The 22,441-nt window shown below is 34.6% G+C and overlaps 1 protein-coding gene across 1 annotated transcript in view; it reads left to right on the forward strand.

Moving 5' to 3' along the window:
* Window positions 1-22,227, forward strand: part of LOC108359379 (guanine nucleotide exchange factor DBS-like) — a 62,882-nt gene extending 40,655 nt beyond the window's left edge. The window contains exons 2-11 of the mRNA XM_017611220.1: window positions 11,696-12,253; window positions 12,311-12,425; window positions 12,481-12,571; window positions 14,058-14,288; window positions 14,372-14,521; window positions 14,597-14,709; window positions 18,143-18,374; window positions 18,458-18,766; window positions 18,828-19,037; window positions 22,189-22,227. Coding sequence (XP_017466709.1) covers window positions 11,696-12,253; window positions 12,311-12,425; window positions 12,481-12,571; window positions 14,058-14,288; window positions 14,372-14,521; window positions 14,597-14,709; window positions 18,143-18,374; window positions 18,458-18,766; window positions 18,828-19,037; window positions 22,189-22,227 — 2,048 coding nt within the window. The remainder of the gene's footprint in view (window positions 1-11,695; window positions 12,254-12,310; window positions 12,426-12,480; window positions 12,572-14,057; window positions 14,289-14,371; window positions 14,522-14,596; window positions 14,710-18,142; window positions 18,375-18,457; window positions 18,767-18,827; window positions 19,038-22,188) is intronic.
* Window positions 22,228-22,441: the final 214 nt, after the last annotated feature.

The following is a 22,441-nucleotide window of genomic DNA, read 5'->3' on the forward strand; positions in this document are numbered from 1 at the left end:
CCACACAGTTCTACCGGCACTCTCTCTCGCTCTACCCCACACCGCCTATCATTTCTCTGCTCATTTCCACCCAACGATTTAAAAGTTTTTTTTTCTCTCTCAGCTAGAAAATCTCGTTTAGTTGCCGACGTCATCGGAATGCACCCAACCCCACCGCTCTGCCAGCAATGTCAACAGCGAGATAATTGTTGTGATGTTTTTTTTTTGTTCAGCTGTGTTGTTTAGAATCTAAACTTTAGATTGTCGCGTCTGTCGTTAATTCGCCATTATTGCAACGATCATGTTGACAATGGTAAACGTCACGACGATCAGCAAGCGATTGAAGGTGTTGCTTCGCAGCTATGGCGTGTTGCTGCATTCAATGCTTCTGCTGCTGCTGTTGTTGTTGTTATGGCTGAATTAAGGTTTTGTTGTGCAGTGAGCTTGTCTGGCTTTGATGATTATTTTCTGCTGACTCTTCCAGGTAACCGCGATTTTTTGTTGTTTTTTTGCTTCTCGGCTCTGCGCTGTTTGCAAGGTTTGTACATGGATCCCACTTTGTCGTTGCTGTGTCTGAGCAGTTTTTTTGCATTTGTTTTTGCTTATTTTGCTTTGGCTTTTGCTTGCACTGGAGCAGCTGGTGGAGTTGCTGTTTCGCGCCAACCACGACATTCAATTGCGCCCCACACTGTCGCTGTGAACAACGGGTAGATCGGCAGTCGCACGGCATTTCGACTAGCGCTTAGTAGTGTTGTGTTGTTATTGTTTATTAGTGTTATTGCTGCTGCTGCTAATATTAGTGCAATCGTTAGTACTTAATTTATCGTGTACTTCAAATTGAACCAGCAACTGGTGGTTGTAGTGATCCAAATGCAAAACAGCTGATTTTGGTAGTTTTGTGCTTCGCTTGCGTTTCTTGATTTTTATTTTTTTTCAACATAATTTCTCACCTTCAAATTATCGCTATTAACAGCTGTTTCATCATATTATTTCTGTCTCAACCGTAACCAGCATTATTTGACAAAATTATGCATAATTAACAAAAAAATACGAAATTTCAGTGTAAAGACATAAATAAATGTACAGATCCCCAAAATAATGGTGAACAAAAAGATAATAAAGAAACTCGGACGACCCTCAACAAAATAAAAGTGTTAAAAGAAAAAACGTGCTTACCTTCGTGTAAAAAATTTGCCAAGTTGTTAGTGTAAGCTGTGTAGCAAGTCAGGCGCAGTGGCGTTGGCAGCAGCGAAGGCGACATCGAAAACTTCCCACAAAGCCATTTTATTGCATTCTACACCAATCCAGCATGGGAATCGGCACCAGTACAGGCGTTGTCGGTATGAAATACCAATTTATTTTAATAAAAAAAAATTATTTCAATATAGAATTATATTTTTTGGCGAATGTTGCGTTTTTTGTCTGGTTTTTTGTTGAGGTTGTTGTAGCCGTCCGGTGATTTGTAGACTTTTGTAAATACGCTTGTTGAGTGGTCATAAACGTAATAACAATAATAAAGCGAAACATACCTACATACCGATGTCTGATTAGTAGAACAATTTTTGATTTGAAAAGTAAGCAAGAATTTAACGAGCACTGTGCATTTGTAAAAAAATACTTCGCAAAAAATATACGCTTAGTAGGTATGAAATTGAATTATTCGATAAATATATTTAACATTGTGGTCGATATGATCATAAATATCGTTATCGATATTCATATTTCTATAGTTATCCATTGCGTAATCGATATTGTGCAGCATTGCTTATTTACTGTTTAATCATCCGGTTATTGTCGTTAGCAACTTAATCATCGTATTTTTTAGGGCCAACTTTATACTATTTAAAGGTTGAAGTAAAATGTATAGTTGTTTCTAAGGTAAAGCATTTTATTCTCGGCTTTAAATTGGTTTACAACCATGAAACACATATTCCTCAAAAACCGATAATAGAATTGCTTTACTTTAGACATAGTATGTATGTACATATGTATCCAAAAATTCTAAATCAACCTTTAAATATAAAAAGAGATTTAAAATTAAAAGTTACCTGAGAAAACGGCCCTTATTAAAATTGCTTTATTATCGATAAATGGTCATTGTCATGATTCAATAATACAAGGTTCGATAAACTGACAGTTGTCTCTCTCGCACTGCTCCCTTAGCAGTGGCACCGTGTTGCTTCTTTGCAAATTTACATGGAAACAGTGTAGCTTTGGTGTGAAATAAAAGTATAAGATTTTGTGCAATATGTTTATTGTATTGGGTCATTGTTACTATTGCGATTGCTTATGGGGGATTTGTATCCACAACACAACCATGGACGTTTCAATTCAAAATAAATTAGAATTATAACAAGTAATTTTTAAGCAAAACCTACTTAAAATCTCATATCAAAATTTAGGAAAACCGTTAATTTTTTCATGATCCAATGATCGCGATCGAAACCAAATTAGCATGGGACCACGTCTGAGACACTACCTTTCCGATGCAATAAGAAATCGGTTCAAGTGGCCCAAAGTTATGCGGTGACAAACATCCAAAATAATATAAAATATTCCGACGAATTGATAACCTCGGGGTAGCCCGCCGCACGAACGCAGACCACCGTGGTGTTATGCACTTTTAAAGTTGTATACTATGTCCATCTATGTAGTATGTTAGAAGTGTATTTTGTCAATATTTTTTGATAGAGCAATAATGTCCATGGATTTTACTGCGCTTTCGAAAAGGTAATTCGAATTATTATTAGAACTATTTCGCCAACAAAAAGAAATTGAATTGTAACTTGCGGGGTATAGAACAAGTCTACATAAAAAATTTAATTTCGCGCAAAGGGCTCGACACTGTTCATGAAAATAAGAAAATTGTATGCATGTTTGAAGTAACCAGGGCTCACCGCTGATTTTTTTGTATTATTTGCGAATTTCCAACATAGTTTCTAAATACAAAAACTGAATGGGCTACAAAAATTCCCATAATAAAATTGAAGTTTTGATGAAACTTTGTCGAATTTTCCTAATTTGTTTACAAAGTATGAAATTCTACTTACATAAAAAAAAATAAAAATATTGAACACTCATAGACAATAGAAAAATTGCCAAAACTTGTTAAAATGTCGCATCCTTATTTATTTTCCCGTCACTGTATGTATGTACTTTTCAAATCACCCTCGTTTAATTTTAAATAGGAAGCAAAATGCAAAGGAAATCCAATTATTTAATGCACTACCTTTGCATCGACATACGTTTGTACTTTAATGTGTATTGAGGAATGTACTTAATGTAATGCAATTATTTCAAAACAATACGCAACAGTCATCATTTAGTAAAGATTTATTACTACGAGTAGATAATTGAGAGACTCGTCATCAGCTATTCATTATTACTTCAACAAGGCAAACAAAAAACTGTTTTGAGCAAATCGATTGTGCGATAGTTTAGAAACCAGTAAAAAATTGTTGACAACTAAGTTTCTTTATTAAAAATAATTAAATGTTTGCACCTCATATTAAATAACTATTTGATCGAGCTTCTCTTCCAAATTGCGGCATGCATCATGTGATCTTATTACACAAATAGAGGGATCTACAGTTGCCGATCCCAAATGGTAGATGGTTTCTTGGGGAAACTTGGCAGAAATAATGGTTTGGAATTGACTGTAATCAACGACAGCTATTAAAACAAAGCCTTTTTGCTTATTGTTCGGACCAGTAATCGAACCTGAGTAGACTCTTTCTTTCCAAATTCTGCTAAGCCTTTATTTAACACACATATGTTGATGACTATACCCAGCTACAAATTATCCAAAAATTTCGTAACTTACCTGAAAAATCTTAACCCTTTTGTGCCGGTTTGATTCCCAAAAATACACAGTAATTTAAAATAAAAACCCTAAGGACCTTGACTGCCATCTGCATCTGTATGAAATATCAAACTGCGTATGAAAGTATTGGCATACTTTATAATGCTAGAGATAATACTTTGAGAGTGATTTTGATTTCTTGTTATTCACATTTCCTGAAATGTAAAAGGAATTTTCTTGCCTTGGGGCAATTGTGTTCATACATACATAAGTAGTGTATCCCCAGTACTTGATATAAGCGATTTAAAAAAAAATAAAATCAAAAAATTTACCACAACAACAGACATACATATTCATTCATGAGCTCATTCGCATAGAATTTCGTGAGATTACGTTGTACACATGATTTTTTATTTGCATTAATACATTTGTATGCGCGTGTATTTTAAAGAATTTGCTTTGCTAATTCTGCAGGCTTTTTTATTTAATTATATGTGCATATACATACATATTTATAATAAACTGTGGTTTACACGACGATCATTAAAATTAGCTATTGTAGTTACTGGTGCATACATATGTATACATACGTAAATGGCTAGCAGGAAAATTACTGAAAGTTCTGAACTATTCTGGCATATATATGTGAGAGTATCTCAAGTTCAGCTAAAATAAGAGAGAATAAATTTTTTGATTAGAAACTCATCAGGCAATTGGAATAGGTATAGACAAGCGTGGGGCCATTGGAAGCTTTTTTAAATTTTACAAAGAGCCACATTTAAAACAAAACACAAAGTACAACGGATGCTAACAAAAATACAAAAATAAAATCAGAAATCTTTATATTTAAGACGAGTTAGAGTTCAATGGTCATTGAGAGGTTGAAAAGGCACTTCCGAGAAAAAAATAAAATAAAATTGGGTTTTTTTGTCCACAGAATCCGAATCTGAAGTAAAACCATACATGTGTAAAAAATGGACTGCTGATCAGTCTTCTTCGCACAAGACTTCCAGTAGAAAGCGGAAGTCGATAAGACCACCAATAAAAAGATGTGAGGATCCTTGACTTGGTAATTCATATTTTTTCGTTTTTTCAATAAAAATATTTTCACTCATTTCATAGGTCCAGGACGGGCGAGTTGAAGTTCGAAGGTCATTTAGAGGTCATTTAGAGGTTGGAAAAGGCACTTCTGAGAAAAAAGTATTAAACAAAAGTAACGGATTTTTATCCTTAGAATCGGAATCTGTAGTGAAAACATGCACGCAAATCTTATTTGAAAAAAACTTTGAAAAGGCAAATTTTTCCGACAGGGCATTAACTACATACTTTCTTTGCATTGTGGCTCTTAGTATTTTGAATAATCGTACATTACTGATAAAATTTTTATTTTTTGTTTGTTTTGTTTTTATTTTGTTATTTTTTTGTGTTGTATGCTTACATATGTATGTAATTAGGGAACACCTTTTGGAGAGTTACGACTAAAACAAGGCTTATTCATACATACATATGTACATTCAGAAATTATTTACTAGGTAGTAAACACTTTTTTTTATTTAAATTAGTAGAACAAAATACAATAGGGTTATTCATGTAACGCGATAAACCGCTGATAAATAATATTTTTTTTTTTAATGGAATTCATGATTTTATTACTTTTAACGGCAGTTTGTGACGTTAAATGAACACCCCTAATTATTTTGTGAATTTCTAAAGGTTTTGGTTATGAAGATTTAAAAGTCGAAAAAGTTGTCCCTTTTTTTCTTTTCCCTGTCCTTCTTCACTATATATGACCTGGTCTACGGAAAGGGGGCTTAGGTGTCAAAAAAATCAATTTTCACTTTTTGGTTGATTCGGATGGAAGATGAGATGATTTTCACTTTTAACAGCTTTTTCACAGAAAACTTTTTTCGCACGTAAGCTCCCTTTTCGTAGACCAGGTCACATATAATGTTGCATTTATTCTGCCCTGCGCTAGGGCTGTCAGGTTTTCGTATTCTTTTCTCAGCATCTTCACATGCATATTGCGTGTTGTTTCTTTAAAATGTTGAGAAAAGAAAACGCCATAAGTTAAGCGACATTTTAACCAGTTTTGGCTATTTTTATTTTATTTATTTAATGTTCATAATTTTTTAAAAATGCGTACCATATTACATAACCAGCACCACATAAATCCACACTTCAAACTTCGTATAAAAATTACAAAAATTCAACAAACTTTAACAATGACTCCCAAAAATTTTTAAACTTTTTAATTTAAAATGTTTGGGCGTAATTGGTAAAGTGTGTTGAATTTTTATAATTTTTGTAAAATAAGTGAAACAATGATGTTTTTTAATGAGGTAGACTTTTATAAAAAAAAATATAAACATTAAATAAACAAAAGAGAAATAGCCAAAACTGGTCAAAATGTCACTTAATTTAATCAGCTGACCACAAGTGTATGTAGAAGAAGAAGTTTATATAATTTAGAGTTGTCACCAAGGAAAATTTAAGCAATAAATTTATTATAAGATAAAAAATTTATAAAAAAAGAAGTGCCACACTACGGAAGGGCAGCTTTGTTCGACTCGTTTCTAGCTCGTTTCATATTACAGAAATTTCTATTACTCTTTATACATTCTAGCCTTGGCCATAGTTTTCGTATTGGCCCTAGTCTTCGTATCCATATTCGGTTTCGTAGGCATATTCTTGTTTGTTTTTGTGTTCATATTTACCTTTGTCATCGTTTTCTTTTACATGCTCTCATTCGTACTCGAATTCGTGTTTATCTTAGTATTCGTCGTTTCATTCGCCATTCATTCGTATTTGTATTCAGCTTGGACTTCGTATTCGTCGTTCGACTTCGGGAAATACTTCGCATTCGTGTTTGTCTTCATTTTCGTATTCATATTTATCTACGTATTCGCCTTGGTTTGTATTGTTCGTATTTTATTCAGAAGCCTTTATATTCCTCTTCTTTTCGTGTTCGTCTCCATTTTAGTTTTATTCTTTTACCTCGTTTTAGACTTTACTTCGTGTTCCTCTTAGTCTTAATCGTAAATCGCTTCTTAGTAAAAATTTATGAAGGTGAAATGGAAGAACTTCCGTTGCATCGCAAGTGTAACAAATTTCCGTGACGACATTTTTAGTTATTCACCACGGCCGCAAATAAAGGTGTTATCATATCCGAGTATCTGTTTGTTCTATAAATTATTTTCCATTTCGTTAGGAAAGAACATAACTATACGTAAGTGCGGAAATTAATAGGAAATGCTCTACAACAGAAACAATACAGAAAAAAATGGAAATGCATATAAAATTTAATTGTCAGCAATGTCATAGACATGCATTGTCTATATATCCGCCCGTAATTTTTGATTTTTTCCAATTGTCAAAAGAAAATTTGCAACACATAAATTATTTTTAATTGTGTTTTTTTTCTTTTTCTAAATTTTATGTCGTTTTGCCTTTGCGCTCACACAAAAGCGTAGTGTATTTTGTTTTCATTATTGTGTATGTAAATTTTTGTTGTTATTTTTGCGAAAAGCAATTAACCTATGCTTTACACTAAAGTGAATATTTCCTACTTTGTTCGTTTTTTTCGTTTTTTTTTTGTGGATCTTATTGTCTTTTATTTATATGGCGACGTATGTACATATGTATGTACCTATTTACGGCTGTGTACACGATTGTAGTCAGCTAGTTATTACCTTTCTAATTGAAAGTACAAATGCACGTGGGTACTTTTCTATGTCGCCGGCACTGTCAAATGTTACAAATGTGAAGTCTATCTTATGATCGCAAAAAATTCTAAATTACGGTGAGTAGAAGGTCAGTTAATTATTACCTTTTTCGATCACCATTCGTTTTATTGTGGGATGCTTGGGGGCAGTGGGCGGGGTTAGTAGGTAACAACTGGACTACAAATCTTCAGTTGTATCGTTATTATGTCGTTTGTATTTACGTTTGCAAATAAAGAGTCACTTCTAATAATTGCTAACTGTAATTGTATAGCTTTAGTTGCCAACCCCATAGTTTGATAGGCAATTTAAGCGACAATTACTTAGATAAATCTAGATAAATCATACACACATACATACATATGTATGCACACTTACTGCCTTAAGGCCCATACACATACAACTTTGGCGTTGCGTTGGCGCTGTCATCGCTTTGACAGCAGCGCCCATGCTTGCTACAATGAACACTTCAGAGAGAATACTTTGGTCACTACATTAACATACCAGCGGCAGATAAATCAAAATTTTATATCAATAATTGCACTATATTTCTTGCTCGCATTTTGATTAAAAAGGAAAATTAAATCACATAATTTTGATTTTTTTGTAACAGCTGACGAACGACGCGCGCGAAAAGTTGAGAGTTGGCCATCTTTCTGCGTTGTGTTAGCGTTGGCGTTGTCCAACTTTCATATAAATGCATGTATTCATAGTCAGCTGTCGAAGCGACGCTAACGTCAACGCAATGCCAAAGTTATATGTAAACGGGCCTTAAGAGCATGTTATTTTCCGCAATTAAAATAGGAAGAAAAAAATTATGTCAAAGTACAATTTTGCGCTTTTCTGACTTCGCTTCTCTCGCCAATTAAAAATTAATTGAATTATAGGGCACTTTGCCCCAATCTGGCTTAAAGAAATAAGTTGGGAAGAATATGAGCATCGAACACTATGCACTTAAAAGCCCCTTAAGTCAAAAATCATTTCAAATTGGGTTACCATCTATTCAATAAAATAGATTATATATGTACGTAAATAAAGACATGTCTGGAACAACCAGCTAAAAAAAATTAAGGAAATAGGTACATACATATATTTTTTAAAATTTGGTTATGAAACCGCCAATAAGTCACCCAAATTACCTAATTTTGGTGCTTATTTTGTGCTTAAAAATTTTATTTTATATGAAAAGAGTTATTTGTTATGTTTTAAATTTTGGTATTCAATTCTTTTCCTTAAACTGTTTAAGATAGTTTAAAAAATGTTCAGTTCATAATTTCTGATGGGCAATTGTTTATAAAGAATGCTGGCCTGGAAATGAAATCGGATTCCAAAGAGTCTCTGCTCAGTTTTCCAGATTCCCCATGATGACGACATTGGTCCTGGTAGTCAAAGCCTAAGGCTTCTTACAAGTGGGAAGTCACACTTTGTATTCCTCCACAAGCACACAATACCTTCAGATTGTGTCTCCTCAGAATGTCCCATTTTACCGATAAGGTACTATCTTAAAAAATTCCGACCAGAATATGGTTAGTTGTGTGCCTATTGATAAACTCGTCTTAAATCGAGGCCCAAGTATGCCGGTCCCAGTACACTTATCACGATTTTTGGATCCATCAGTTTACCAAATATCCTTTCTAAACTCTGTGTTTACCGCTTTTCAATATGTGGTCTCATTCGGGAATAATATTCGTGTAGGGCTTCATAAAGATCAGATCAGCCTCAGCAGTTCTGAGCAGCAAACTCAACTTCAACTAAGTGATATAAACATAAAATAACAGCTTATTAATGGCGCTAATAGTTTGTTTTACTTCACTCACAAGCAATATAAACTTTTTTAACTTATATGAACTCACTGAGACTAACAAAAAGCGCTTCAAAGTGAAGAATTTTCCACTTCTGAAGTTATTCGGAACACTTTTATTCTTCACAATATTCGCCAATTAAGTTCAATAAAAGTGCGTCTCGATACTCTCCATTATATACTTATTAAATGAAATAAAAAAATGTGCAAACAAAATACCCATATACATACATACATACATAATACTTTGCAATATTTATTTATTTTACGACTTCACCAACTTTGCTTGTGCCGTATGCGCTTCCAGCATCTCACTATGTTGCCGGTCATGCTTTATTTATACTTGGCTGTGGTCAATAGACCCCAAAATGGCAATGAAAGTTATCAATGCTTTGTAAAAAAAAAGAAAATAAATAAACTTCAGCAAAAGAAAAATCGATAGTGAGAATGGAATTTGTGCGCATCTGTGTGAGTTTAAGTTTAATAAATAAAATTATTTTCTACTAAAGCAAAAATTGGGTTTTCGCTACCGTTATTTCTGACTTTTATTTTATAAATTGAAAATAACAATTATTGTTGATTTTTATCTAAATAATCTGCAAATAACAGTTATTTTTGTTTTTTTTTTTAAATTATATGTCTTACATAACAGTTATCGAAGACTTTTATTTATATAAGTCATAAATAAAAATCAGTCAATGACCTTCATTTTTTAAATCATACTTATAAAAGTAATTTGTATAAGTCGTAGTAAGCTTTTGTTTCCCAACACCTTCTTAGCTGCGAAACATTTTAATGACTTTTATACGAATGATTTAAAAAATAATTTTTATTGATGACTTTTAAAAGCAAAAGTCACTAACTGATTTTTATTGATAACTTTTATAAATAAAAGTCTTTAATAACTATTATCTAAGACGCATAGTATATAAAATAATTGTTGTTTGGGATTTATAACATAAAGATCAAAAATAATAATTATTTTTTTATTTTGCATAAAAATTGCAAATAAAGATTCATTTTTCCATGACAGTTTTCATCAATAACTGTTGGGTTCGGTCCATGAAAATTTTTTTTTCCTAGGTGGAAATTTGTTACGCTCTTATTAAGTTTATTTTTTACCTGAGTGTTCTTTGAAAAAGTTGTAACATAACGGTTAAAAGGTATACTATAGTAAAATACCTAGTTCAGACGCTATAGTAAAATTTCACGAAGATTATTTAGTTTCCGCAAAAATTTCACTAGGTCTTTATTTACGATATCTGTTTTTGAATGGTATGCAATCCTTAAAAAAATTTACTTTAGGCTTCTTGTAAGTAAATAGGCTCTAAGTTCAGAACGAAACAAACAATTTGTACATTCCAACTGTAAACATTCAAAGGAAATCGTTTTAAAACAGAATTATCAGCTTATGGAGATAAAGCTTTATCAAAAGTCTGCTAGTTTTTGGTTTGCAAAGTCAAAAAATATATGTATCTATGTGTGTATGTATGTACACTGCCGGCAAAAAGTATTGGCACAGCAAATTTTTCACAATACATCCAACAACTTTTTTCTAATATTTTTCCGCAAATTTTGTATAAAAATATACTTCATTCTACAACAAAAAACATAAAAATATAATCCCCAAACTTCGTGCAAAACTCACGAAAATTCTGCAAGTTTTCATGCAAATTTTCGACTTTTTAATCAGATTTAATTATATTGTAGTAAAAAACTGCAAGTTCGGAGTTAGTCAAAAATCGCATTGACTTTTGAGAATTTTTTTTTTTTTGTGGAAGGTGTTTTGCATTTTTTTCCAAAAAAAAGTATTTTTGAAAAAATTATTTTGTATGGAAGACTGCGTGAAAAAAGTTTCCAAAAATCAACAGTAATTCATAGCTACTTTAAACTAGTACATTATTATAATAAAATTGTATATGTTAAAAAAAATTCTAAAAAATCTGATTAATAAGTTGAAAATTTGCTGAATTTCGTGAGTTTTGCACAAAGTTTAGGAATTATATTTTTATGTTTTTTGTTGTAGAACGAACCATATTTTTTATAAGAAATTGGTGGAAAAATATTAAAAAATAAATTGTTGCATATATTGTGAAAAATTTGCTGTGCCAATACTTTTTGCCGGCAGTGTATGTACATATCGAGCGCTAACAGCCAAAAAGACGTAAGCGACATTTTTTTCGAATTTATATTTTTTATGCAGAAATATCTCTAGATGCTCTAGAAAAAGTTCTGCATAAAAACAAAAATATTTTTTTAATGTCGGTTGCGTCCCTTTGCCGGTTATAGTTCGATATGTTTGTGAGTGAAGTGCTTATCTACATATTTCCCCCTAAAATAGCTTTCTTATCAGCATATGTGCATAAATTTCCACATTCTCCATCCTCTTTCCAGATAATGACGTCGAGAGCGTACTTGCCGAATCGCAGGCAATTGTGATGAGCGCCTCCCAACAACGCCAACAACAATTAATTAATCAACATATGCTCGAATCTCAAACATCTGTTAGTAGTGGCGCTTCAATACAAACCGTGCTGCATCAGTCGATGTTCGCGAGTGCAACCAGCACAACTAGTACACAACAACAAAATTTACAACGTACCGGCAGCATATCAAGTAACAACACCACCCCAGCACACCGCGCAGCAACACCCACAAAAACGGCAACGCAACAGCAGAGTGCAGCAGTTAACAGTAACAGTAACGCACTGGCTAACAGCAGCAATTCGACATCAACAGCACAGAGTGTTTCATATGCCACAGAAGCGTTGATAACATTACGACCACAACAAATACAGCAAACACAACAGCAGTTGCCGCCAGCTGAGTGTATAAACTCGTTGTTGGAGCATATAAGCCCGGCTGCAGCAGCGGCTGCTATGAGCGGTGAAGGTGTGTTGAATATTGCCGATGTTGCTGATCTGTTACATCCGCAACATGCCATCATAACGGGTAAGTTGCTGGAGCGGTATGTCGTGAAAGTTACACTGAAATGTCTTATATTTTTAGGCGGTCGCTCGCATGGCGGTTGTCCGCTAATCATATTTCCGGATAATAACAATTTCCATTTGTTGGAGGAAGCGGATTATCAGAAGTTAATTTTATATCTCACATCAGTGCCATCGTAAGTATGCGATGCCATTTTTAAGATTTTATTATATTTTAATTATCTTTTTTAGGCTGCAGGATACCGATTTGGGTTTTCAGTTAATCATCGATCGACGGAAAGACAAATGGACGTCGGTGAAAACAGCGCTACAGAGGATATCGGTAAAATTTATGAACAAATAATAATAAAATTACTCACCCTGATAGCCAAACAAAAATACTTGGATCTTAAAAATCCTCAAAATTGCAATTTCATACCTTCATTCCTTTTCTTCTAAATATTGCTCTCTCACTGCAATTCTTAATCAGCTTATACAATTTTCTGCGATAAGAGAATTTCAAGTCCAGTCTACATTTGCTCAATAGTAATATCTAGGCAGTAAAATTAATTACAAAAATTCAGTCAATGTTTCGAAACAACTTTTCAGCTCTTTTAATTTATTGAAAAAATAGCCAGGGCTTTCGATGTTGACTCAATTGGGCTTGAGGCAGTAAAATACCTTATCATAAGTGTGTCTTCAAAGTTTTCCCCATATTCCTCGTAGGCACGATGGGAATCCGATTATCGCCAGTCCAATAACTAGCCTTGCTAGTCTATCAAACTCAACTAGCGTTACGTCCAAGGGACGTTCGACAAGGCAGGACCAATTGAAAGTAGGGGAATGGCTTAATAGAGCAAGTTATGGTTGGAGTCCTGGGAGGTGCCTGTATTGGGAATGTCGATGACAGCTAAAGCTCTTCGTGGTGGTTGAACTCCCGCATTCACGAAACGGGAGCTTAGGAAGTGGCTCTGCTGGAAGTAAGTGTGTTCGGGTGCATAAAGCAAGCCAAAGAACTTCTTCGAAGCTATAACCCCAAAATATCTGGGGAGCCATTCACCTTTCGAAAGACTAACCTGAGATTTATAACAGGGCTGTTAACGGCAAAAGTAAGATCCCTACAAGTTTTTGAGAGGTTGTTCAATCATCTGGTAACTGGCGTATGGCCCTATTCAGCAAAGAATGCAGCATTAACTGTCGTCTAAAATATTTACCTCGCGTATTACATCGGGCTCGACGAGCCCTCTTCATTATGAATTCCACCTTACCAACGGGCTTCGACGGACTGAAAAGGAGCCTCAAGGCCAACCAGAGGTGTTGAGGATCTCCACAGGTCTACCGGAAGGTAGGAAGACGGCCGCTGCAGCAGTGAGTACCTTGCGGAACTGATGGTCGCCAAACAGTGGACAGCGTCCAAGGTTTTATCGGTAACTTCCGAGAAGCTGTCTTTATTAAGTTTTTAATGTTGATGCTGATGGATAATTGCGGTTTTGGTCAAAAATAGGGGAGGCACTTATCTGAGCTGAAAAGTGCGGTAATGGGTTTCATTATAAAATGAAAAATTATAAGGCAAATTCTGCATACCTATTACTAATTCAATAAAACCAAGGTCGTACTTAAGCTCTTATATAAATATTGATATTTAATTTAGAGTGAAAATGTCTTTCGATGGTCGCTGCGGACGAAGCCGCAGGAGAAGTCTAGCTCTCCTACAAAAATCTTTCACATAATTTCTAATTTCATAATAGAACTTAGTTCCTGCAAAATCATACATATTTTATTTAAGTACTTTTTCGGTGGAATAAATAACCTTTGAGAGTATTTCACAGATCTACTTTCCCGGCATCATACATGTAGTTTATGTGCTGCGGCCATCGGGACTCTTCCAAAAAGCCATATCCGAAGTCAGCACAAAATTCTCCAAAGATGAATATCGCTTTCGACTGGTAATCTGTTCGGCGCTCAGTGATCTGCACGAGTATATAGACAAAAGTCAGTTAACAGTCGATATGGGCGGAACGTTAATCTATTCACATCACGAGTGGATACAACAGCGAATAGTAAGTGAACAACAACTGTTATATTATACAAAATTTTATATATGTATGCATTTGTATGTCCAACATTTAATTTTTCCCCACAGTCACTTGAAAAATTCTCTAGTCTCACCCATCAAGTCTCTACGGAATTGGATATCTTCATACAAACCATACACGATACGGAATTTCCCAACTCTGTGGAGGCCACGCAAAAGCTAATTGATGTGCAAGGCAGTGACTATGAGCGTTTGAAGGTTTATAAAATAATTTCTTCTATAAAATTATATACCTATTTAATAATATCACTCTGTATTTTCTCGAAAACGCAGGAGGAGATATTGGCCGCTGCCAGACATGGCGAAACTTTGTTGAACAATATCAAAGGGAATGAAGAGATTAAGGAATTCTCAGAGCGTACCGGCAATGTTAGCGCAATAGAGCGGTAAATTTTAAAACTGCTTTCACGCACTTACTGCCTTTTCTACTGTTCTCTTTTTAACTCCGTTTGCTTTCTCTTGCTTTAAAATGAGTTCATATTTACATAGCATTGAAGTCGTTTTATCATTTTAAAACTTTCTTATCTACTAATAACTACTAAAAAGCCATTCCTTAGAAACTCCTGGATATCCTTCCAAGAAAAAAAAAATTAACTTCTTATATCTTATTTACTTGTGTATAATTCACTTTTCTATGGTATAATATTTATTTGCGTAACTATAGCTCTGCACTGGTTTTGTAAAGAGATTTTACATTTTACTTGTAATTGTAATTTAATTGCGGTATTACGATACATTGTTGTTGGTAATTAGTTTAAAAGGAAAATCATAAAATACAGTTTACAAATTTAAGTTGTAAATACATACATATATGAGAATACGTACATACATATGTACATAATATATTTATACTTATTTTTTGGAAAAAATATTAAAGCTAGAGAAGCTGTAAGAATCCGTTCCGGATTTCCTTGCATTTTGCTCTAGGTGTTCACAATTTCAGAATTTTAAACATGAACAAGAAAAGTACATAATACCTTCAATCCTTCAATACTATCTATGTATGTATATCGGAAGAGTTTTGGAAAATCAGAGACTTATGAGTGTCAACTTTTTCTTATGGACAAAATTTGAGTATCAAATTTAACCAAAAAAGGACTGAAAGATAATTATGCAAATAAAGTTAACGAAAGACTTAAGGTATGAACTTTTCTTTCACAGAAAATGAAACATTGTCCTATAAATGGACAGTTCACCCTAGTGATAAGCGATCTGGAAGCTAAGATGATCCAGCTCTCCTCTGGCTTACAATTAATCATCGTGCATCTATCAGAAACGACACGCAAACGCACATCTCATTCTTAACGTTATGCTCCCAAAACTTTTGTGCTCGTTTTGTTTTCCAGCAGAACGTTGCCCACACTTCTGTTCTTATTTGATCCTCCTTGCAAACGTTCTAGATACTTTCATTCTTATTTTGTTCAAGAATGTATTCTATACAAGATTGTGCATTACCGGCGGCGAAGTCATTTCTCAGGTAAAAGTAAACAAAGCCAAATCGTAGGATAAAAGAAAATGTCAGATTAGCCAATTATCTTCTTCTTCTTCTTTATTGGCGCTGTAACCGCCTAAGCCAATTAGAAATGCCAAGTTAAGCCAAGTCCTCCTCCACCTGGTCTTTCCAACGCAGAGGAGGCCTTCCTCTGTTGCCAGCATCGCGACCCGCGTCGAATACTTTCAGAGTGGAGCCGCTGAATTTTAATTCGCTGCACTACGTCTATGTCTTTGTAAAGCTCATACAGCTCTTCGTTAAATCGTCTGCGGTATTCGCCATCACCAACGCGCAAAGGCCGTAAATCTTGCGTAAAACTCCAAGAGCCGCTTCATCACTTATTTTCATTGTCCATGCCTATGCACCATACACCAGCACAGGCATGATGAATGCCTTATAGAGTGTGATTTTTGTACGGCGAGAGAGGGCTTTACTTCTCAATTGCCTAGTCATTTCAAAGTATCAACTATCTTAATATTCCATTTTTCGATATAAAACGTATTGCTTTAAATTGTTAATATATATGACTTTTAAAAAAGTTAACATAAACCATTTGAAAACCCAGTGATTTTAGTGAATATATTAGTGAATTTCAGTGCCTTTAATGTTTTTGAGGCACAATTTACTCTTAATTAATGTCAACATCGGTAAAACCAGAGTAGCGGTTTGCGTAATTCGTCACCTTCTGTTCGCTACATCTTGGGAAACGTTCCAGAAAGTTTCGCTCTCATTCTGTTCTTCTTGAGAACGCTACCGAGAGTTTTGTTCGCATTTATTTTGTTCTTTACGGAAACGTTTCCGAACCTTTTGTACTCGTTTTGTTCCCGTTCAAACTGCTCTCAATACTTTTATTCCCGTTTTGGGAACGTTCCTGACATTTTCTGCTCGTGCAGAACTGAACCAAAACTAGAATGCGTTCTCGTTCCCTATTTTTAAGTGGACAAATAAAACTCAATAATAATCTTTTTTTCTGAGCGAAAAAAATAAAAACCAAAAAATAATGATTAATTGCTGATTTACAGAATATTACTGATAATGATTAGCGTCCCTGCTTCAGATAATGTAGGGTTTTTTTGTTTCAACCCATATTTGCCATACTCACTGGTTTGTACTAAGGTTAACTTTCTAAATAGGTCTTTGAAAAAAATCATCTTATTGTACTTTGACGAAAATTTAAACCAGTACGTTAATGTTCTCTGTACTTACACATGTGTATCTAACTACATCCATACGTACATACATTTTGAAACGTTAAATGTTAAATTTTCCTTACGATTATTTTTTTACATTTCATAAACCCGATAATTTTTTCAGTTAATTGCATGCCACAATACACAAGCTTAGCTTCATTGTCTATGGATATTCACTAGCCTTCATTGTTGTCGAAAGTTTTGATTCTAAAAAGTACCCACTCTTTATTTAAATCGTGTCAAATTTCAAATTAAGCGCATAGCTGTTTGTGTTGTTGTTGAAAATTGTATTTAACTAAAGATACGAAATTGTGTATGTTAATTTTGTAAGAAATATTTCAATATCCTTAGTGGAGCATGTTTGTTGATACAAAATATAGTTATAACGTCCCCACCGATGCATAAGGCGGCATATAAACTAGGATCTTTCGCTTTGTTACGAAGATAAGCTGAAATTTTCTAATTTTGTATAATTATATTTAAGAAAGCATAATTCAAATAATAAATAAATAATCAAGTCGAAAGATTAAACTATCAGTTTTGTTAACTGTTGGTTTTAACATATCCCTTACATACACACTATTTACATGAATAATTGACATTTACACAATTTGAAATAAGTTCAATATTACTAACCAATTCGCTAAACCAAGCAAATACTACTTAAACAACAACAATACTAAACGACACAATGCCTCCCTTTTTCAATATATGTAAATTAAAATCAAATTTTTTCCCCCCAAACTCACATTTGGCAATCAAAATTACAAGCACGCACACGGATTACGCCACAAAAAAAAATTACATCCGCACCACACCATATCACCAAAATACTCGTTAACCTAAAAATTCAAAGCAACTTTCACTAGCTCATTCCTCTGTCATCGCTCTCATAAGCATATTGTGTTCTCTTGTCTCTCTTTTTTCGCCCAACACACCACCCACTTAAAAATAAAAAATAAAACAAACACACTCGCTCGCTTGCGAATACAAAATAAAAAATCTCTAAAAAAAACCTCCCAAAAAATTTATGATTTTCTTTTAATAATTTAAAAAACGAAATGAAACACCCGCGGCAAAATTGCAATGCCTCGCATTGTTCGTGTGCTATTGAACTCACTACTCACTCACGTGCAGACCCAGTGCAGGGAACAGTGCTAGCAATCGCCCACCTCATCAAATAATCTATCATCAACAATATAAATTCAAAAAACCGCAACATTTTGATGATTGTCGCGATTATCGTAGACTGCTGGTGCAGCTGGAGGAGACCGAGCGGCGCTTTGACGAATTCTGGCGCACACATCGGAATCGACTGCAGCAGTGCCTGGAGTTGCGTCGCTTCGAGCAGGATTTCCGTGAGCTGCAGGTGAGTTTTTTTGGTCCTTATTTTTGACCACAAAACCAGGATTTCCTGCTGCACTTATTAGCAATTTTCCGCTTTTATTGCAGACCATTTTCGATGCCCATCTGAAATGCGTCGCTGAAATGACCGAAATTGGTGAAAGTGTGGAGCGCGTTGACACTCTGATGGCCGATACGAAGCACTATCAACAGCTCAGTCAGGTGGATATCGAGCGTGCTGGTGAGGTGATTAGCGCCGGTCAACAGCTGCTTGGCGTACGTGGCGTCTATCCGTGGGAGATTGTACAACCCAAATGTGATGAATTGCAACGAGTGTGCGATATTATAACAGAGCGTTTGTGCAAGCGTCTGGAGATACTTACCAAGAATCGTGAACTTATGGAGAGAGTAGAAAAGGTAGTTGATAGTTTTTTTAATAACTTTTAAAGCGAGTAGGAATATCAAACTTTTCTTTTAGGCTAATCAATGGTGCGCCAATGGTGTGGAGCTTTTGGCCTCACAACGTATTGAGAAATGTTCTGCTTCGCCGGAAATTGCCGAACAGAGCCTACAGGAAATACAGGCTTTTATTTCCTCTGCAGCGGAATTTAAATTATCTAGTCCAAGTGAATTTAAGAAAATCTTCCTGGAGAGTACAACACCCGAAACCAAAGCACTTGTATCACAAGTAAGTGGATTTTTTTTTTAAGTATTGCAAAAATGCCTCTATAAGAGAATAACGGGTCGAGTTGATTAATTTAAATTTTGTTTTAAGCGTACTGATTTATGTTTGCCTTATGAACTTCTACCTATCGTAATCGAAAAAAAATTATATATTTAGATTATTTAGGTTAGTGTATGACCATGTAGCTACTTACATATTGTAGTTCTTTTTACCGAAATTTCGTCATTTTCTTGTTGGGTTTATAGGATTGTCACCGGTAGTTCCAAAAAGCAAACGATATGTCCTATTAAACGGTATCACAGCGGGCCTACTACTTCGATTTCCTTAAAACTAAAGTAACATATGAAATGGTACTACTAAAAAGGCAAATGAAATATGTATCAGAGTACTCTTAGCTTTTATTTCAATACAAAATGTCGTGTAAATTTTACATCTGTACATACATACACTGCCGCCAAAAAGTATTGGCACAGCAAATTTTTCACAATATATACAAAAATTTTTTTCTAATATTTTTCTGCCAATTTTTTATACAAATGTGCCTCACTCTACAACAAAAAACATAAAAGTATAATTCCTAAACTTTGTGCAAATTTCGCGAAATTCAGCAAATTTTCAACTCTTTAATCAGATTTTTTTGAATTTTTTTGAGTATGAAGTTTTACAGGCCATTACATTGAAGTAAAAAAATGCAAGTTCGGAGTTCGTCAAAAATGGCATTGAATTTTGGAATTTTTTTTGTTGAAGGTGTGTTGCATTTTTCCATATAAATTATTTGCGAAAAAATCTGTCTTTGTATTGAAGAACTGCGGGCAAAATATTGCCAAAAATCAACGGTCCTACCTACTTTGCATGAAAATTTGCTGAATTTTCGTGAGTTTTGCATAAAGTTTAGGAATTATATTTTTATGTTTTTTGTAGAATGAACCATATTTTTATAAAAAATTTGCGGAAAAATATTAGAAAATAATAATTTGCACATATGGTGAAAAATTTTGCAGTGCCAATACTTTTTGCCGGCAGTGTATGTACATGCATATGTATCTAAGTCAGTATGTGTGAGGGCTCCCACGTCTAATTGACATTCCATACCCACAAATCTCGTGTCCCGTAGTCAAGAACTACAATGAAAACATAATTCAAAACAAAGACAAATATTTAAGTGTAGAATTGTGTGACTCATAGAAAAAAATCACACCCATCAATTGAAGCATGCATAAATGCTGGAATTCCAAATTGCCATATGAAATGCACCCACAGTTGGCTGATAAACAAAGAATAAAAAAAAAAAAACAGTTTTCCCTAAGCATGCAAGCGCAGCCTCCACATGTTTTACATGATTTGATGTTCTGGTGATTTTTAAAAACAGGCGTCTTTTTTTCGCATGACTACAGTGCGTAAATATTAGTCGATTCGTCATTAATGTGCGCTTGGAGTTTAGATTGCTTTATTGAAATGTTATTATTTTTAAATACATATCAGCTGGTAGTGACGTTTTAGTTGCATTCGAAGTTCCAAAAACTTTTATTTATGCCATTAGTAAAGCTAGTACAGTACTTAGATAGCAGAAATAGTAAAAAATCACCGACGCATAAAACGTAGGCAAATGCTTTTTCTTAAAATTCCAGACCTTTTACTCAATTTGTACAAATAAATTTAAGTTTAAGGTATGAAATTTTAAGATAAAGCAATTGCTTAGTTTTTATGCATACGGCCCAATTTTTCGAAATGCTTTAATCTGAGCCGAAATTTTGCTGAGTATAATGAATCAAAATGAATGATGCTGCACCGATAATGTGAATACTCTTTTTCTTATTTTAGAACAATCAAATTGTAAATACGGCGATATTTATCAGACGCTCATGGCCCGATCAAAGTCGACAATTTGTTTATTATTATTTTTAGTCAAGCATGATAGTGTGACCATGTTGTACCGATTATCATCGCATATTTAGTTTGGCCGATATGCATCCAAAAATATTGTCACAAAGATACCGCTACTCTCACTTTTCTCGATGAGACTCGATGGTGCCTCACCGTAGCACAGTTTCCTGTGATGTGACTACCTTCTGAACACCCACAGGCATATGAGAATGTCTGACGAGGAAATAACGCTACTGGAAGAAGAGTGAGGCATTCTCTTACTAACTTTGAACTCACCATTAGCGAGCTCAAAGCCCCGAATTTTCGCTTGGGTATCAGAGTAGATATTTTCCTTCCTTGCGGACATCACACAACTAAGCTTCGAACGAGCCATATTGAAGTACACCGATGATCATTTCTATATTTTGGCTCCGAGGGGAACACCTCTCCCTCCCTTCCTCCCTCTCGTTTGGCCCTGGTGGGGGGAAGTGAGTTGTGAGGGAGATCATTTGCGACAGTGTAGATGCGTAGTGTTTCGAGCTATTAGCAACAAAGTCGAAGCCTCCAAGATTACAGAACATCCAAATGCTGTGTCACTTAAACACCCAGTAGATAATTTCAGGAGCTAAAAGCCCTCCCAAAAGACCATCTTGAGAGCTAAACGCCTTTCACTCTGCATTCTTTTCTGCTTTATTTTTTGTATGGAGTGGCACAAAGTGAAGGCCTGCTGCTTTCGGTCCCCATACAAGGGCTTCTAGAAGGCCTTTTGGAGGAGTTACTATACAGCTGCTCCTTTAATTCATAGAAATCATACTTGTTTAAGGTATTTATTTAAGGTTCGTATCAAATATGTTTTATTGCAATCTAAAATGCATATTTAAATTCATTTGTAATGCTAAATAGTATAAACTTTAACATTCGCGTAAATTATAAATAGAAAAATCCCTTCTACAAGGCATGCAGGGAAGCACTTTTTTCAACATTTCTTGGGTAGGCCTTTTAGAGTGGCATTTCTTAAGAAAGGGTAGCTAAATTATTTTCTGGGCATCCAGTGCCCATAAGTCTGACCACAGCTCTCTCTAAGACAGTTACCGAGCTGCCGAGATATGTGCGGGTGCTTGACGCATTGAGACTAGAAGCATTTTAAGCCGGACGTAGGGTTCATACTCAAATTTTAAAGTCACTTTTTTCTTATTACGGCTTAAGCTTCCGTAGTTTGGAATCCTTTCTAGCTTTTCAGTTGGAGCAAAAAATATCTGATTTTGTAATTGCATTTACCTTTTTTTTTTAGCTTCACCCATCAGTCCTCTATATCAGCGTTTCACTGTAGTCCCACACCATTTACTTATTTATTTACTTTATGCATTAGCAGAGCATTGTGAATCACAAATGCTTTATGCTGTTGTTGTTCTTATCGTTGTTGATAGCGCGCTTTAAGCGAATATTCGTATGTTCAAAGCTAACATTCAGTTTTCGCATATACGTCGTTTAAAAGGGCGCGAGCTTAATTTTTCGTGCAGTTTAAATAGTAGAATTTTTCGCAT

The sequence above is a fragment of the Rhagoletis zephyria genome, unplaced genomic scaffold (assembly GCF_001687245.7).
Source record: "Rhagoletis zephyria isolate East Lansing unplaced genomic scaffold, Rhagoletis_zephyria_1.1 Rzeph_scaffold_00381, whole genome shotgun sequence".
NCBI lineage: Eukaryota > Metazoa > Arthropoda > Insecta > Diptera > Tephritidae > Rhagoletis > Rhagoletis zephyria.